The sequence below is a fragment of the Sinocyclocheilus rhinocerous genome, unplaced genomic scaffold, assembly GCF_001515625.1.
Source record: "Sinocyclocheilus rhinocerous isolate Xijiao unplaced genomic scaffold, SAMN03320098_v1.1 scaffold3125, whole genome shotgun sequence".
NCBI lineage: Eukaryota > Metazoa > Chordata > Actinopteri > Cypriniformes > Cyprinidae > Sinocyclocheilus > Sinocyclocheilus rhinocerous.
The window spans coordinates 113,035-131,662 of record NW_015641451.1 but is presented as its reverse complement, the minus strand read 5'-3'; the positions used below and the strand labels follow the sequence as shown (position 1 = coordinate 131,662).

General features: G+C 39.7%; 1 protein-coding gene across 1 annotated transcript in view; it reads left to right on the top strand.

The window, feature by feature from the left end:
• The first annotated feature begins 8,722 nt into the window (after nucleotides 1-8,722).
• LOC107754982 (E3 ubiquitin-protein ligase RFWD3-like) overlaps nucleotides 8,723-18,628 on the top strand; it is a 23,581-nt gene continuing 13,675 nt past the window's right edge. Inside the window, exon 1 of the mRNA XM_016571629.1 lies at nucleotides 8,723-8,737. Coding sequence (XP_016427115.1) covers nucleotides 8,723-8,737 — 15 coding nt within the window. The remainder of the gene's footprint in view (nucleotides 8,738-18,628) is intronic.

The window sequence follows — 18,628 nt, the reverse complement described above, 5'->3', positions numbered from 1 at the left end:
TCAGTGTGCGTGTGTGTGTGTGTGTGTGTGTGTGTGTGTGTGTGTGTTAAACAAACAGTTTAAGGGGGCTGAGTATTTTAAAGGAACTTAGGCTTTTAAAGGTATTTTAAACGTACAATGAAAATGTTCAATGAAAAAAAGGGGGTTTGTCTCACGCAACGCACGCATGTTTGCTTAAACAATATAGCCTTAAGCGCGAGTTTTAGTTACCCCAAGAAGAATTCGTCATATGTTCCCCCAAGAATGTATGGTTTTTAGATTGGCTGTTTTTCAGATTTATGAGTAAAATGTGGTGGTTTGTAACAATTGAAAAGAACTTAAAGGTTCACCCAAATATAAAAAAAAACTGTATTCATTTACTCACCCTCACGTGTCGTTATGTGACTTACTTTCTTTGGAGCACAAAAGAAGACATTTTGAAGAATTATGGTTACTAAACCGCTTTTATTGGTTTATTGGTTATAGCTTTTCTGGTTAAAAAACAGCTCTTTTTTGCTAGAGTTGTATGGGAAAACTGATAGATTTCTGAATATATATATATGTCCCAAGAAAGTAGAATAGGTTTGAAAGTAAATGATGTAAATGATGACATTTCTCTACTATTTCAACCATGTGATCAAAACAACTTTTATGTCACTATCTAAATATAATATCATAAACATAGGTGGTAATGTCACAGCATAACAGGGTTGAACAGAAAATAACAAACTTTAGGGAAAACTGTTCTTCTTTCAGGAAAACATGTGCAAGCATGATATTTAAATTTCAATAAGTCATAACACAGACACTGCTGCATTTCCCCACAGTTAACAGATTAATCTTTCACAAAACAAAAGAAAAAGTCTGAAAGATTAGCAGACTCTCATCCGAAATCAATAACATGGTATAGAGAATTTTACATGATCAAATAGAGCTTACTTGCAGACCCGATATTATCACCTCAGTATTTTCACATTATTTCCATCACACTTCTTAGAAAGGCAAGATGTTGGTTGGGCTCTGGTTTTTGTAACATCAGTCCACTCTAGACTATTTTTAGAGCTAGTTTGTCCTACTCCTCAAGTGCTAAAACTGTCAAGTCGATGAAATCCAGTCTCAGATTAAACTGTAATAAATTACTGCTCTGCTTTCCAAACTGTGTATTGTATTCTATAGTGTTTACTGTGGTGCAGTGTTGTAAATTGCATATTTGACAGAAAAAAATCAGTAATAATCATAAACGACAAATTACAACAGTGAAATCACAGAATCAATGATACCAAAGTTTCTTTAAGGTTCTCAACCTTTTTTTTTTGACTCCAAGGCCCCTGCATATAACTGTGATTCATGATTCTAGAAGTTTAAAGGACACTTAGTCAGCAAAATCAATATTTGAGGAGGCATAAATGTAAGTTTCCATGCTGAACAACTTGATTTGGGGGATTGTTAGCATTTAAATTGATTTCTTACATATAATAATGTACATTAAAATAATTGGTACAATGGTCAAATCAATCAAGCTTCTTTATTCAAATCAGTTTGGATCAATATGTTGTGTGTTTCTATCTAAAATCTGCTAAGGGGTTAAAACAACAACACTGAAACCAGTATATACTGTGTTTGTGTGTATATTTTTTTTTTTGCTAAGGGGTAATAACGGAGTACAGTTTTAAAAAGTGCTTTTTCACTATTATTTACAACAGGATTTGCATTTTCATGGGTTTACATAAATTATTTTTGCTATTAGAGACAATAAAAACAACTTTGTGCATCAAAACCACTCCTTTCCTGGTAAAAACGAACTTGATTTTCAAAAGTCAATAAATGTGCAACATTTTTGACAAGCCAAACATATCTCTGAGTAATATGTAATATATCTAAGCCTCAAAATAAACTTAATTTTGTAAAATAATAGTAATAATGAACTATGCAAATAGCATTTCAGACATCTCCAGCACATTTTATAATACACAAAAATCAAACAGTTCCCCCCACAGGCACATTATCACATCCGTCAAAAACGGTTATTTTGTTTGAAGAAGAAAAAAAACATTGACATAACACACTCATGTACATCAATCACTTTACTGAATACTAATAAATACATAACAATTACCTTGCGATCCATCTGTTTCAAATCCACGTTATTTAAATATAACAGCATTAATGTCTGTCAAAATATAACGTGCACAATACACGGCAGTATTTACTAGAAGCAGAGGTCCAGGGAGTATACACACATTTCCTGAAAACCCCACTTAACCAGATGTTTTGTCTACATCATTGCTTTCTGAGAGGAGAAAATGGCGACCTGAGCAGCTTCCACATACTGTCTGTCAGAGACTGTAACCCAAATTCGGGGGATCCCTTCAGCTCGAGGAGCCCTCTCGAACGCCACCCTCTGCGCGTCGGTAGCCCCCCGGGATCGCTTGATCGGTCGGCGATCCTCGAGCTGAAGGGATCCCCCGAATTTGGTGCGGATTCGTGCCGTTACGAAGATATGGCTGTTCAAAGTTTCAATGGTTTTCCATAGACTTAAGAGGCTCATATCGGCCGATGATATCGGCAAAACGATATATCGGTCGGGCTCTAATCTATACACAACAATATCATTGTAGACTTTGCTGTTTTGTCTGGGCCCAGTAGAAATAACTTAAAAACCACTCAGAATTACAGTGGCGCAGTAGTGCACAACACAACCAAATTGCCACAACGCATAGCACTAATTTCATTGTGTTGTGACTTGTTTCTGTTGTGTTGTGCTAATTTCGTTGTGGCTTGTTTCCGCTGTGTTGTGCTAATTTCATTGTGTTGTGGCTTGTTTCCATTGTGTTGTGGAGATATGTTTGTGTTGTGGCTTGTTTCCATTGTGTAGTAGAGATTTGTTTGTGTTGTGGCTTGTTTCCATTGTGCTGTGGAGATATGTTTGTGTTGTGGCTTGTTTCCATTGTGTTGTGGAGATTTGTTTGTGTTGTGGCTTGTTCCATTGTGTTGTGGAGATCTGTTTGTGTTGTGGCTTGTTCCATTGTGTTGTGGAGATCTGTTTGTGTTGTGGCTTGTTCCATTGTGTTGTGGAGATCTGTTTGTGTTGTGGCTTGTTCCATTGTGTTGTGGAGATCTGTTTGTGTTGTGGCTTGTTCCATTGTGTTGTGGAGATCTGTTTGTGTTGTGGCTTGTTCCATTGTGTTGTGGAGATCTGTTTGTGTTGTGGCTTGTTCCATTGTGTTGTGGAGATCTGTTTGTGTTGTGGCTTGTTCCATTGTGTTGTGGAGATCTGTTTGTGTTGTGGCTTGTTCCATTGTGTTGTGGAGATCTGTTTGTGTTGTGGCTTGTTCCATTGTGTTGTGGAGATCTGTTTGTGTTGTGGCTTGTTCCATTGTGTTGTGGAGATCTGTTTGTGTTGTGGCTTGTTCCATTGTGTTGTGGAGATCTGTTTGTGTTGTGGCTTGTTCCATTGTGTTGTGGAGATCTGTTTGTGTTGTGGCTTGTTCCATTGTGTTGTGGAGATCTGTTTGTGTTGTGGCTTGTTCCATTGTGTTGTGGAGATCTGTTTGTGTTGTGGCTTGTTCCATTGTGTTGTGGAGATCTGTTTGTGTTGTGGCTTGTTCCATTGTGTTGTGGAGATCTGTTTGTGTTGTGGCTTGTTCCATTGTGTTGTGGAGATCTGTTTGTGTTGTGGCTTGTTCCATTGTGTTGTGGAGATCTGTTTGTGTTGTGGCTTGTTCCATTGTGTTGTGGAGATCTGTTTGTGTTGTGGCTTGTTCCATTGTGTTGTGGAGATCTGTTTGTGTTGTGGCTTGTTCCATTGTGTTGTGGAGATCTGTTTGTGTTGTGGCTTGTTCCATTGTGTTGTGGAGATCTGTTTGTGTTGTGGCTTGTTCCATTGTGTTGTGGAGATCTGTTTGTGTTGTGGCTTGTTCCATTGTGTTGTGGAGATCTGTTTGTGTTGTGGCTTGTTCCATTGTGTTGTGGAGATCTGTTTGTGTTGTGGCTTGTTCCATTGTGTTGTGGAGATCTGTTTGTGTTGTGGCTTGTTCCATTGTGTTGTGGAGATCTGTTTGTGTTGTGGCTTGTTCCATTGTGTTGTGGAGATCTGTTTGTGTTGTGGCTTGTTCCATTGTGTTGTGGAGATCTGTTTGTGTTGTGGCTTGTTCCATTGTGTTGTGGAGATCTGTTTGTGTTGTGGCTTGTTCCATTGTGTTGTGGAGATCTGTTTGTGTTGTGGCTTGTTCCATTGTGTTGTGGAGATCTGTTTGTGTTGTGGCTTGTTCCATTGTGTTGTGGAGATCTGTTTGTGTTGTGGCTTGTTCCATTGTGTTGTGGAGATCTGTTTGTGTTGTGGCTTGTTCCATTGTGTTGTGGAGATCTGTTTGTGTTGTGGCTTGTTCCATTGTGTTGTGGAGATCTGTTTGTGTTGTGGCTTGTTCCATTGTGTTGTGGAGATCTGTTTGTGTTGTGGCTTGTTCCATTGTGTTGTGGAGATCTGTTTGTGTTGTGGCTTGTTCCATTGTGTTGTGGAGATCTGTTTGTGTTGTGGCTTGTTCCATTGTGTTGTGGAGATCTGTTTGTGTTGTGGCTTGTTCCATTGTGTTGTGGAGATCTGTTTGTGTTGTGGCTTGTTCCATTGTGTTGTGGAGATCTGTTTGTGTTGTGGCTTGTTCCATTGTGTTGTGGAGATCTGTTTGTGTTGTGGCTTGTTCCATTGTGTTGTGGAGATCTGTTTGTGTTGTGGCTTGTTCCATTGTGTTGTGGAGATCTGTTTGTGTTGTGGCTTGTTCCATTGTGTTGTGGAGATCTGTTTGTGTTGTGGCTTGTTCCATTGTGTTGTGGAGATCTGTTTGTGTTGTGGCTTGTTCCATTGTGTTGTGGAGATCTGTTTGTGTTGTGGCTTGTTCCATTGTGTTGTGGAGATCTGTTTGTGTTGTGGCTTGTTCCATTGTGTTGTGGAGATCTGTTTGTGTTGTGGCTTGTTCCATTGTGTTGTGGAGATCTGTTTGTGTTGTGGCTTGTTCCATTGTGTTGTGGAGATCTGTTTGTGTTGTGGCTTGTTCCATTGTGTTGTGGAGATCTGTTTGTGTTGTGGCTTGTTCCATTGTGTTGTGGAGATCTGTTTGTGTTGTGGCTTGTTCCATTGTGTTGTGGAGATCTGTTTGTGTTGTGGCTTGTTCCATTGTGTTGTGGAGATCTGTTTGTGTTGTGGCTTGTTCCATTGTGTTGTGGAGATCTGTTTGTGTTGTGGCTTGTTCCATTGTGTTGTGGAGATCTGTTTGTGTTGTGGCTTGTTCCATTGTGTTGTGGAGATCTGTTTGTGTTGTGGCTTGTTCCATTGTGTTGTGGAGATCTGTTTGTGTTGTGGCTTGTTCCATTGTGTTGTGGAGATCTGTTTGTGTTGTGGCTTGTTCCATTGTGTTGTGGAGATCTGTTTGTGTTGTGGCTTGTTCCATTGTGTTGTGGAGATCTGTTTGTGTTGTGGCTTGTTCCATTGTGTTGTGGAGATCTGTTTGTGTTGTGGCTTGTTCCATTGTGTTGTGGAGATCTGTTTGTGTTGTGGCTTGTTCCATTGTGTTGTGGAGATCTGTTTGTGTTGTGGCTTGTTCCATTGTGTTGTGGAGATCTGTTTGTGTTGTGGCTTGTTCCATTGTGTTGTGGAGATCTGTTTGTGTTGTGGCTTGTTCCATTGTGTTGTGGAGATTTGTTTGTGTTGTGGCTTGTTTCCGTTGTGTTGCGCTAATTTTGATTTGTGGTGTGGCTTGTTTCCATTGTGTTGTGCTATTTTCCTTGTGTTGTGGCTTGTTTCCGTTGTGTTGCGCTAATTTCGTTGTGTTGTGGCTTGTTTCCGTTGTGTTGTGGCATGTTTCCGTTGTGTTGTGGCATGTTTCCGTTGTGTTGTGGCATGTTTCCGTTGTGTTGTGGCATGTTTCCGTTGTGTTGTGGCATGTTTCCGTTGTGTTGTGGCATGTTTCCGTTGTGTTGTGGCATGTTTCCGTTGTGTTGTGGCATGTTTCCGTTGTGTTGTGGCATGTTTCCGTTGTGTTGTGGCATGTTTCCGTTGTGTTGTGGCATGTTTCCGTTGTGTTGTGGCATGTTTCCGTTGTGTTGTGGCATGTTTCCGTTGTGTTGTGGCATGTTTCCGTTGTGTTGTGGCATGTTTCCGTTGTGTTGTGGCATGTTTCCGTTGTGTTGTGGCATGTTTCCGTTGTGTTGTGGCATGTTTCCGTTGTGTTGTGGCATGTTTCCGTTGTGTTGTGGCATGTTTCCGTTGTGTTGTGGCATGTTTCCGTTGTGTTGTGGCATGTTTCCGTTGTGTTGTGGCATGTTTCCGTTGTGTTGTGGCATGTTTCCGTTGTGTTGTGGCATGTTTCCGTTGTGTTGTGGCATGTTTCCGTTGTGTTGTGGCATGTTTCCGTTGTGTTGTGGCATGTTTCCGTTGTGTTGTGGCATGTTTCCGTTGTGTTGTGGCATGTTTCCGTTGTGTTGTGGCATGTTTCCGTTGTGTTGTGGCATGTTTCCGTTGTGTTGTGGCATGTTTCCGTTGTGTTGTGGCATGTTTCCGTTGTGTTGTGGCATGTTTCCGTTGTGTTGTGGCATGTTTCCGTTGTGTTGTGGCATGTTTCCGTTGTGTTGTGGCATGTTTCCGTTGTGTTGTGGCATGTTTCCGTTGTGTTGTGGCATGTTTCCGTTGTGTTGTGGCATGTTTCCGTTGTGTTGTGGCATGTTTCCGTTGTGTTGTGGCATGTTTCCGTTGTGTTGTGGCATGTTTCCGTTGTGTTGTGGCATGTTTCCGTTGTGTTGTGGCATGTTTCCGTTGTGTTGTGGCATGTTTCCGTTGTGTTGTGGCATGTTTCCGTTGTGTTGTGGCATGTTTCCGTTGTGTTGTGGCATGTTTCCGTTGTGTTGTGGCATGTTTCCGTTGTGTTGTGGCATGTTTCCGTTGTGTTGTGGCATGTTTCCGTTGTGTTGTGGCATGTTTCCGTTGTGTTGTGGCATGTTTCCGTTGTGTTGTGGCATGTTTCCGTTGTGTTGTGGCATGTTTCCGTTGTGTTGTGGCATGTTTCCGTTGTGTTGTGGCATGTTTCCGTTGTGTTGTGGCATGTTTCCGTTGTGTTGTGGCATGTTTCCGTTGTGTTGTGGCATGTTTCCGTTGTGTTGTGGCATGTTTCCGTTGTGTTGTGGCATGTTTCCGTTGTGTTGTGGCATGTTTCCGTTGTGTTGTGGCATGTTTCCGTTGTGTTGTGGCATGTTTCCGTTGTGTTGTGGCATGTTTCCGTTGTGTTGTGGCATGTTTCCGTTGTGTTGTGGCATGTTTCCGTTGTGTTTTGGAAAATTTGTTGTGTTGTGGGCCACTGTACAGAATACATCCCAGATGCATGGCAACTACCTAGCAGTAGTGACACAAACAACCACCTATAACACCTGGAAACCACATACTGATGCCCTGGAAACCACCTAGAACACCCAAATATCAGGGCAGTGAGTTTTGGAAAGGCAAACAATAATACAACAATCTAGCATTCACCTAGATGCATCCATAAAAACCTAGCAACCATCTAGAACACCTAAACAGCTACACAGCAACATGCTAAAAATGTCTCGGAGCAAATAGCAGCTGCATAGCGAAGCCCTGAAAACCACATAGCAGCATTTTAAAAAAACAACTAAATACACCTAGCAACACCATAACAACGCCATGCCAACCACCCACTAACCCCAAGGAACCACCTAACAATGCTAATGCAACTTCCAGAACACCCTAGGAACCACATAGAGATGCCCTAGCAAAATCCTTGAACATGTTAACCTCAGAAAAACTAATTTCATATAGTAACTACATAGCAATGCCCTGGGAACCACCTAGCAGTCTCTTAGCAACCACATAGCAACACTGAACACCTTGCAAACCACACTGCAATCAATGCCATGAAAACCACATAGAAACATCAAGGTAATGAGATGTGTACAGTGTAACAATAAAATCATACCTTAGCAACCACCTAACAACACCCTAGCAACCATCAAGAACATTCTAGCAACCATTCTAGCAATCACATGCTGAAAATGACTCAGAACACCTAGCAACCGTCCAGAACACTCTAGCAACCAAACACCACACATTAACAATCACATAGAAACATGTTACTCAGAACATCTATAACAACTGCATAGCGATACCATGGCAACCACCTAGCAACACCCTAGCAACCACACAGCGATACTCAAACAACCACCTAGAGCACCTACGAACCACATAGTGTGATTGTGTTGATAGAAACCTCACAGCCTGTGAGCTTTGTACAAACAATACTAAAATACATTACAAAACCACCTAGCAATGCCCTAGCAACCATTCAGAACATTCCAGCAACCACCCACAACACATTAGCCTAACAATCACAGAAACATGTAAAGCCCGAGACACACTACATGATTTTAGCAATCCTATAAGATTATTGCATGTCACACTGTGCGACATGGATCTAATAAACTTGGCTACGATGTGTAGACTGTACGATGACTCTAACTATTGACTCGCAGGCTATGACACACGTTACTATAGAGGAATAAAACGCAGCATGCGCTAGTGGTAAACAAAAAGAGCGTGATAATTCACACTTTAGCTGCAGTAGTTTTAACACCTTCTTACTCCCAACTCGTCACATATTGACGCTTGCTCAGGACCCCTTGGCGTCATCTTTCGACGTGCAGGGTCCTCCATTGCTTTAAATAAGAAACCTTTGGCGTCAATATGCCGATGCGAAAGGTAATGGGAATTTTATCGCCATGATTAAATTATATATTGGGTAATAATATTGCCATTATCGCATATATGTTGGGGTGTGATTTTTCAATGATTTTTCAACAGTCACAACTGTTTTATTTATATTACACTATTTACACATTTATGAGCACGTAACCCAACCCCTGCCCCTAAACCTACCGTTTGTCAATAAAGATATCTCAAAGATATAACAGGCAGATACAACTACCGTCATCATTTATTCAAAAAGTATTAATATTCCAAGTCATCCGAGGCAAAACGATTGATTTGTGAGAGGAATAAACGCGATCGTCGTCTCCGTCCGCCTTAAAGCTCATCCTGTGTGCTGCAGTCTGTGCGCAAATGATATGTGGGGGCGTGTTAGAACGAGCCGTTTTAGGTAGGCGTGGTTGACTCTTAACTTTTATAAAGAATATCTCTTGGATTTGAGACTTTAGTCTTTGCAACTTTACAGATCTTCTTTATGCACCAAGAGCTTGTAACACTCCAAAGCGAAAGGAAAAATTGAAATCGCATCATATGACCCCTTTAAAGAATGCCGTCAGAAGAAGCCTTACGTCAGCCTTGGTTGTGAAATGCTATTGGCTCTTGTATGGCTCGTGACCGATTGTGTCATTCTACAGGACAAGAGTATCTTTTTGAATGAGATGTGAGCGCGTTAACGGAGCGGGATCATTTTCAGCGAATAAAACCTTATGTTTTACTTTTCTTCGCATAAAGACATCGTATGGCTTCAGAAGAATTGGAATGCAACACGACTTGTTTGTAATGCTTTTATACTGCTTGTTTATGGTCAGTTTTTGCAATAAATACCTGTGACTGCACTTATTTGCCTGTTACGTGTTTTATATTGTTCAGAAGTGGGTAGGTTTAGGGTAGGGGTGGTGTTAGGTGCTCCAATAAAAGTATAAAATTATTTCTATTTTTTACAAATGCATGCAAACTATTAAATTAAGACAAACAACTGAAAACAATGGAGGACCCTGCACATCGAAAAATGGCGCTAAAGGGGTACCTTGAGCGTCAAAAAGCGACGCCAAGGGGTCCTGACCAAGTGTCAATATGTGACGAGTTGGGAGTAAGAATGTGTTGGTAGTTTTTATGTGTGCTGAAAAAAGTGGAAGCAGCGAAAGAGGAAGAGATAAGAGCTTGTGGTAAGCAGTTTTATGTTTTAGTGCCATGTCGCGTTGATTTCATGTCGCATTTTTATTGGTAGGTCAGTAAACGTGGATCGTAGCAGCAAACACACTGTGCCATGATCATGCTGTATCGTAGGCTTTGGTCGCAAGACTGTGACAACGGCCGTCTTTGAACCTCTTTCACTGTACGACACAGGATCATCGATTAGGCGCCACGATCACAGAAATCACCTCGATTGTTTCACGAACCCAATCTTTCGTCTGGGACAGCCGAAAATCATGCAGTGTGTTTTGGGCGTTACTCAGAACATCTAAAACAACAGCATAACAACTTATGCTTAACAACTACCTAGCAACACCATAGCAACCACAAAATGACACCTTAACAACAACCCAGAGCACCTACTAACCACATAGTGTGGTTGTGTTGACAGAAGCCTCACGGCCTATGAGTTTTGTACAAATAATACTACAATACATTTACAAAACCACCTAGCAATGCCCTAGCAACCATCCAGAACATTCTAGCAACCATTCTACCAATCACACACTGAAAATGACTCAGAATACCTAGCAACCACATAGCATGGTTTTGACACAAACATCATAGCAATGAGTTTTGTTCAGGCAAACAATACAAATACCAAAGTAACCACATAGAAACATGCTAAAACCATATAGCAACCACATAGTGATGCCCTGGCAATAAACCACAACACCCTAACAACATGGCGGTGAATACTCGGACAATACTCTTATCACAGCATAACAAAAGGGCTGAATTTATGAATTCCTCAGTGTGTTTCAAATCAAACAGAAACAGCATAATATAAACGGGTGTAAATGGGCACTAAGGAAATGGTGCTTTTAACCACCTTCAGCAAATGCTTGTCACTCTTCAGGCACCTGGCAACCGCAGAGCTCCAGCAGAACTGATTCATCCGAAGAGAATCCAGGTGTTAATTAACGGCGGCCGGGCAGAAGGAGCCGGATAGCAAGCAACAGGATGATGATGAGGCAGCCAGCTGACATTTGCCATGTCTCTTAGCAACACCATATTACTTCTGTGATAGGTCTGCTGCGCATGTTACTCACACAGTGACAAGTGTTCATTCCATCATAAATAGTCTGGGTTTCGCTTTTTCTTTTTTTCAGTCAAAATGAGTAATGGTTGGCCAGTATTTTTTCTACAATAAAAATTGACCCTATTTACTTTCTCAGTTTCACTTGTTTCTGGTCTTACTGTGCACGATTGATTAGTGTATGTTATTCCAAAAAATAATAATAAATGTTTGACTTCATAATCCTTTTTCAAAATGTAATAACTTGGTCTGCCTTTCAAATTACTTTCCTTTTGGCTGATATCAGTGTGCATATTATTAAACCCTTCCTATCCACCACCTGCTCCCAAGGAGGTCAAATAGGAGTTTCCACAATAAAGAAAATAAAACTTTGAAAAAACAAGTTTAAAACACAAGAGCCAAGTTCTTACAAATGTAATCTTTGTACTAATGTTGGTTTCATTTAAGAAAAGGTTCAATTAAATGACTAAAAATGTGGTGTAATCCTCAAGAAGCAATACCATATGTTTCTTACCTACCTTGAATAGATGTCAGTATGCATGTTAAATATTTCATTTTTCCAAAAGTGAACATAGTTTTAACATAAAAAATATTATAAATTATTAATGCATTAAAGGAATAGTTCATACAAAAATGACAATTTGCGAAAAATGTACTCACCCTCAGCTCATCCAAGATGTAGATGAGTTTGTTTCTTTATCAGATTTGGAGAAATGTAGCATTGCATCACTTGCTCGTCAATGAATCCTCTGCAGTGAATGGGTGCCGTCAGAATGAGAGTCCAAACAGCTGATAAAAACATCACAATAATACACAAGTAATCCACACCACTCCAGTCCATCAGTTAATGTCTTGTGAAGTAAAAAGCTGCATATTTGTAATAAATTCATCAATAGGACATTTTTTTCTTTCTTAAAACCATCACTTCCGGATAAAATATGTGTCCTCTATCCATTATATTGCTTCCTTCAGTGAAAAATTAGAGAAGAGAATATTATAAAGCGAAATATGCGCAGATCAAACACCATTTAGAAGTGAAAACAATTGAAAACAGCTCTAAACAAATATGTGGGAGGACAACAGGAGATGGACTTTTTTACTGCAGGAAGCGTTATTATGGATATTTTGTCTAGAAGTGATGATTTAAAGTTAAAAACATTTTAATGATGTTTCTTACAAACGTGCAGCTTTTGGTTTCTCAAGATGTTAATTGATGGACTGGAGTTACTTGTGGATTATTGTGACGTTTTTATCAGCTGTTTGAACTCTCATTCTGACGGCACCCATTCACTGCAGAGGATCTTTAATATTTTTGAGGAGTTGCTCCATATGACAATTTGCAACCTGCACTATAAGCTTGCCAAGCCATAAAAAGATAATGACGGGCACATGATGGGTGTGCAGGACAAGCTATATATCAGGACATGTTTAATATCTAGGGTTGGGGCTTGTTGGAATCCCTAACTCTTAAGTATAATGAGCAACCACCTTAGCAAACACCACTAATGATAACATCTTGCAGCGTTGTTCTGCTTGCACAGCTGTTTTGGGCAATGTTGACTAGTTGCCTAGAGATTTGGTTGTTTATAATCACAGCACATTGTCGACAATATCAGCGCTTGTTAACTACGAAGATGGGTTTGATACCTCATCCTGCTCTTTCATGTATACATTTCATGTAACGTCGGCCTCTGCCTATTACTTATGACTGTAGGTCACATCTAATGGCTGCAAATGAAGACACCATTGTACCAAGTATTCATTAAAGAAATAGGACATGGTGTACTCATGTACTATAGGCCTTTTCACAGAATACACAGAAAAGAGCACATACTGCCCACAGCGTAACCAGGGTTGCCAGATTTTCACAAGAAAACCCGCCCAATCGCTACTCAAAACTAGCCCAATCGCGTTTCGAGGGGGTCCTCAGTTAAAAATCACGTTCCGATGGTAAAATACACGTTTTTTGGTGGGGTTCCCCTGCTAAAATTCGCATTCCAGGGGATAAATATCATGTTATTGGAGTCCGTTCAACCCGCGGACATGAAAAACAACCCGCGGCAACAGTGTTAAAGTAGCCCAATTCGGCGGGAAAACCACGGACTTGGCAACACTGAGCGTAACCATGTCAGTCATTAGTACTCCATTCTTAGACATGGGCTCCGTTTCATAACCTCTTTTATGATGATGGCCATTGCCTACATGTAAGCATCCCAATCAAAAAACAAAAAGTGGAACGTTCAAAAATGAGCTAGGCTAAGCTAAGCAAAAATTAGCTAGTTATTTTTGAGGTGCATTGTGGGATTGAATTAGTGCACTTCATAATGCCCACTACCAATGTCTGTCCACTCAAAATAGTGCACTAGTAGGGGTATTTCGGACACAGCCATAATGTTTAGAAAAATTAGCTAATTACACATGACAAAAGTAGCATGCTACATTTAAACTAGTTATTTTTCATCTATCCCGGCTCATAAGTGAATGATTTCCAGTGTTAGACAATTAAGCTATTCAGGAAATGTAGCCGAGTTGTTCCACACAAAAATAGCTGTGCCAAGCTAAGCTAAAATCTACGGTTTAGAAAAAGAAGCTAATTATATGTGCTACATTTAAGCTCAAAGTTGATCAAATCAGAAATCACAACTTGTGATTCTAAACAGCTGACAGCTATAGGGGAAAATTGAACAATAATACGTTTTTTGAAAGAAAATTATCTACAAGCTAGCAACACTAACACTTTGCTGTTAAGAAATGTAGTTAAACAAATAGTTTTGCTAATTGGTAATACCAAAACTGCTCATTTTCAAACAATGGCGTTCCTAACATTAGCATTACTAACATGCTTTGCATTTGAGGCTCGACTCAACTCACCAACAGAGTTTGGTTTTAGCATGTTGCTAACAATGAAAATCTCTGATAAGCATAAGAATACTTTTACTTTTTGGTATTATTTTATTGATCTCACTTTCTCCACCATCTTATATGGAATTTTTTGAGCTTGTTGCAATGCATTCTGGGAGATTCTGGGCCTATATTCTGCTTCATCTCACTGACAGCATCCTAAATTGCATACTGTCTGTGTAGACAGTCTTTTGAATAAGTAATCACTTCACAGACATTAAAAAGTATGTTCTATATCGTGTGAATGTGTTCAGTATGAATTTAATCTGGATGTGCTATATTTGTCATGTTGTCATGTGACCTACAGTGTCAGTTATGTCGCTTCACTGCCATTCACAAATCCTCTCCTGTGGCCTCATGGGATAGAAAAGTGACCATTAGATGTGCACTTCTCATCTTGCCAAAAGTAGTAGGTTATCTGGGGACTTTTCGCCTACTGTTTTATGACCATAATGAATTCGGACTACTCTTTTCACATGCTGTTTTTTTGCCTACAAAAATTTCAGATGCAACCATTGTGTGCATCACAGCTACTTTGTTCCTTTTGCTGTTGCCTGAGCACTTGTTATTGTAAGACATGTTGAAAGCAGAAAAAACAATACCGTCGACGCAATTATACACAATACAGCTCTGCTTACGATCTGTTTATGACTCACAATGTAACACAACACGCTCTGGATGTGATGCGGAGGACAAGTTTATATCACAGAGCTAAATCGACACGAGAATCCTTCCTAGTTCACTAAGGAAACGCTGAAGACCAGCAAAGCTGTACGAAAAGTGCAACAGGCACGGACACGTGGACCTGTGTGCACATGGAGGAGGTCACAACCTTTGTGAATCAAATTATAGATGGCCGACATGAGGTACTGGAGTCATAGATGTGCTCTATGGCTCATTTGTAATACACTGATCTAAAAAACCTTGAGATGTATTATGAGAATACAAGCGCTGTTGAAGCCATCTGCAAAGGTAAATTGAATCTGCAGACAAAACAAGCTACACAGGATCTTCAGAGCAGAGCTACAGAAGGCCTTCTTCACAAAGCCCATGCAAATCCAATAGACAGGGTCTGTAATGTTTTTGTTTGGATGTATTTTTTTTTTTTCCAAAAACACATTAAAAATGTAATTCATAAATGCAATGGCTTGAAAACACCTCTTATGCATTTTTTTATTTATTTATTCTGAATTAAAAATAGATTTTCCAATTTTGGGGGGTGGCATGCAGTAAAAAGGATATCAGGATTATACAACTATATGCTATATGGCAGAAATTAATGAAGAAAAGGGCTAATTAAAATAATAAAATTCTTGAAAAGAAAATCTTATTAAGTATTGGCGTAGGATTTTTATTATAAGGGGGGAAATACATGCAGGGAAGAAAACATAATTAGGTCATTTTAAAAAATGACTTGTGGTGCAACTTTCCAAAAATGCAATAAAGGATATGAATTAATAATTAATTTGTATCACGTCCATAAAGATCAAACATTTACTTTCATATAGCTATATGATGTATGTATATGTCACGAATCCTGTCCATGGACTTCCGTTCGATCGCCACCAGAGGTCACCCTTCCGTTACATTGACTCTCGCACTACACAAACTGTTACATGTCATCCCGGACTACATATCCCGTCATCCATTGCACTGATTGCACACAGCTGTAACCAATCACACACACACTATATTACACCCACTCAGAGCCTTCTCAAACTGCCGAGTATCATAGTGTTAGCTGATAGCTACTTTACGGCGCATTCCCAGTTTCCAGTGTCGAGTCTAGCCTAGCCTAGCCTAGTTCTTAGTCTGTTTACCCGTGTCTTGAATCCTTGCCTGTTTTCTCGTCTCGTCTGATCTCCAATGTCATCCCGGACTACATATCCCGTCATCCATTGCACTGATTGCACACAGCTGTAACCAATCACACACACACTATATTACACCCACTCAGAGCCTTCTCAAACTGCCGAGTATCATAGTGTTAGCTGATAGCTACTTTACGGCGCATTCCCAGTTTCCAGTGTCGAGTCTAGCCTAGCCTAGCCTAGCCTAGTTCTTAGTCTGTTTATCCGTGTCTTGAATCCTTGCCTGTTTTCTCGTCTGATCTCCGCCTGCCTTGAAGTTTATAGCCTGTTTTGGAATTACCCTTTGCCTTGCTGTTTCGGACTGTGTTTGCACCTCGCCTGGACTCTAGCTCGTCTTGTGGATTTCCCGTTTGCCTCGCCCTCAGGATTACGTTCTCCATCGACTGACTCACACCTTCCTTGGATACTCTTTTGTCTTGCCTGTTATGTACCTGTTTGCCACTGTTTGACCCATGCCTGTTTTATGACCACGTCCCTGTCTAATAAAAGCCTGCAGATGTCTCACATCTCGTTCCCCCTGTTACAGTATGCATACTGAAAAAAAGGGTTACACTTTATTTTGTGTCCTTGTTACAGTGTAATTATACATTTAAATATTAAGTAATAGTAATTAACTACATTTACTTACTATATGGTTAGGTTAGGGTTTGGCCTTTGGTTACTTGGATGTAATTATGCATAATTTATTGTTATTATAATAGTAAGTACATGTAACGTGTACAAAGGACACCTTAAAATAAAGTGTTACCAAAAAATGAGTTGGAGTCGGCCCTGGTGAAAGACTTTGTGCAGTTTGTGTTGACTGATGGTTCAAGAATTGCCAGATTTTCAGGAACTGCTTTTCCTCCACTGGTTGATGGAGTAACTTCACCATTATGTGGGGAAGCTTCTTCTTTTTCTATTTACGGACATTTAAAAGTAGCTGTTTATTTTTTAGAGTTCTTAAATGCGTGAAATGGATTTGGGATTTGTTGTTGTGGTGCCATCAGCAGGGACTTTAGAGTGGGCCAATAATTAATGGTGGACATGAGTTAAAATGATTTTTCCATCCTTTCTGCATATCATTCAAAAAACAAAAAAAAACTGGATCTTTATAGCAGAAATAGAATCGCATCGCCATCTGCTGGCTAAAGCTGTATTTGTGACTGAGAATAAATCATGGAGATCTTTATAGAAATCATATTGTCACATTTCTGTAGGAAACCTTCTTGTTCCTTTAATAAAATATTAAAAAGGTTTTAATTTTATGAAAGCCTGATTTCTGTAAATGCAATAACGTTTAAAATTGTAAGAAAGTGAGAGAAATAAAGTCACAATTGTGAGAAATATAGTTAAATATAGGGTCAAAATTACAAGAAATAAAGTCATAATTATAAAAACAAATAAAAATCTGAGATATCAAAATACTGTTGTAAGATTAAAAAATGCAGTTGTTTATTTACTGTACATTTTTGTATTTTGTATTTTAAATCTAACAGTGTTTTAAAACCTGTAAATTGAAAAGTATATTGTCTAAGTATTACATAACTGAAGCATGGTAACCCTTAACAAATGGTACTTATAGAAATGTTCTTTGACCATAAAATCAGTGTTGTGATTTAGCTTAGTATGATTAAATTAAAAGACAAACATCTTAACTAATTAATTAATTAATTAATTAATTTAGATTGGTTCCTAGCTCTGCTACCTGGAAATTTTGGGTGAGGCTGTCAGTTCACCCCAAAGGAAACACTTAGAGTTAGGACAAGGGTGTGTCCTGTAAGGTTCTAGTTTGCAAAAAGAAAATCCCCAAAAAAATATTTTGGAAAATAAAATGCACCAATTTGCTGCAAACAAAGCAAAACAAATGTATAAGATAAATATAAATGTTTACAAATTCTATTTCAAACTTCAGCGTAAAATGAATCACCCAAATATAATTATGATTATAAGAAAAGAGATACAAACACATTTTCATTAATTAATAAATAAATTAATTAATATTATTTATAACTGTAATTTTTAATTTCTTTATAAAACATTTTTTTAAATCATTTTTTGGCAACCTAGTGCATCCTGTGTCCCACCCACCACAACCTTACAGGACACACCCTAGTCCTAACTCCAAGTGCTTCCCTTGGGGTGAACTGTCAGTGTCGCCCATATATTCCAGGTGGCCAAGGTGTGCAGTGCGCAGAATTGCGCTCTTGGTCTATTGCTTGCCATCCCACACATATTTCTGCGGCAGAACTTCTCTGGCCTGTAAGAAGAATTCCTCCCAGAATTTCTCTGCATTCCTCCCAGATGCACTCAACCACTTTTATTTACGGTTTGAAATGCAGAATGACACACCTGCACAAAAACTGCCCACACCTCCTAACGACCAGGCACTCTGTCTGTCTCCAGCCAACGTATGGAAGACCCTATCTAGGATTAACCCACGCAAGGCTGCGGGTCCTGACAACATACCTGGCCGTGTACTGAGTGACTGTGCTGCACAGTTGATAGATGTCCTAACAGATATCTTCAACACCTCGCTGAGCCAGGCAGTCGTCCCCACATGTCTCAAATCCACAACAATCATACTGGTACCAAAGAAATCACCTGTGTCCTGTCTAAATGACTACTGTCCCATAGCACTGACTCCAATCATGATGTGCTGAAGTGCTTTGAGTGCATGAAGTGCTTTGAGAGGTTAGTCATGCACAACAACAAAACTAGCCTCACCAACACACTCGATCCGCTCAAGTTTGCATACCGTCCAAACCGCTCTACGGACGATGCAATTTCCTCCACCCTCCACCTGGCTCTTACCCACCTAGAAAATAAAGACTCCTATGTTAGAATGCTGTTCATCGACTTCAGCTCAGCATTCAACACAATAATCCCACAACAGCTCAT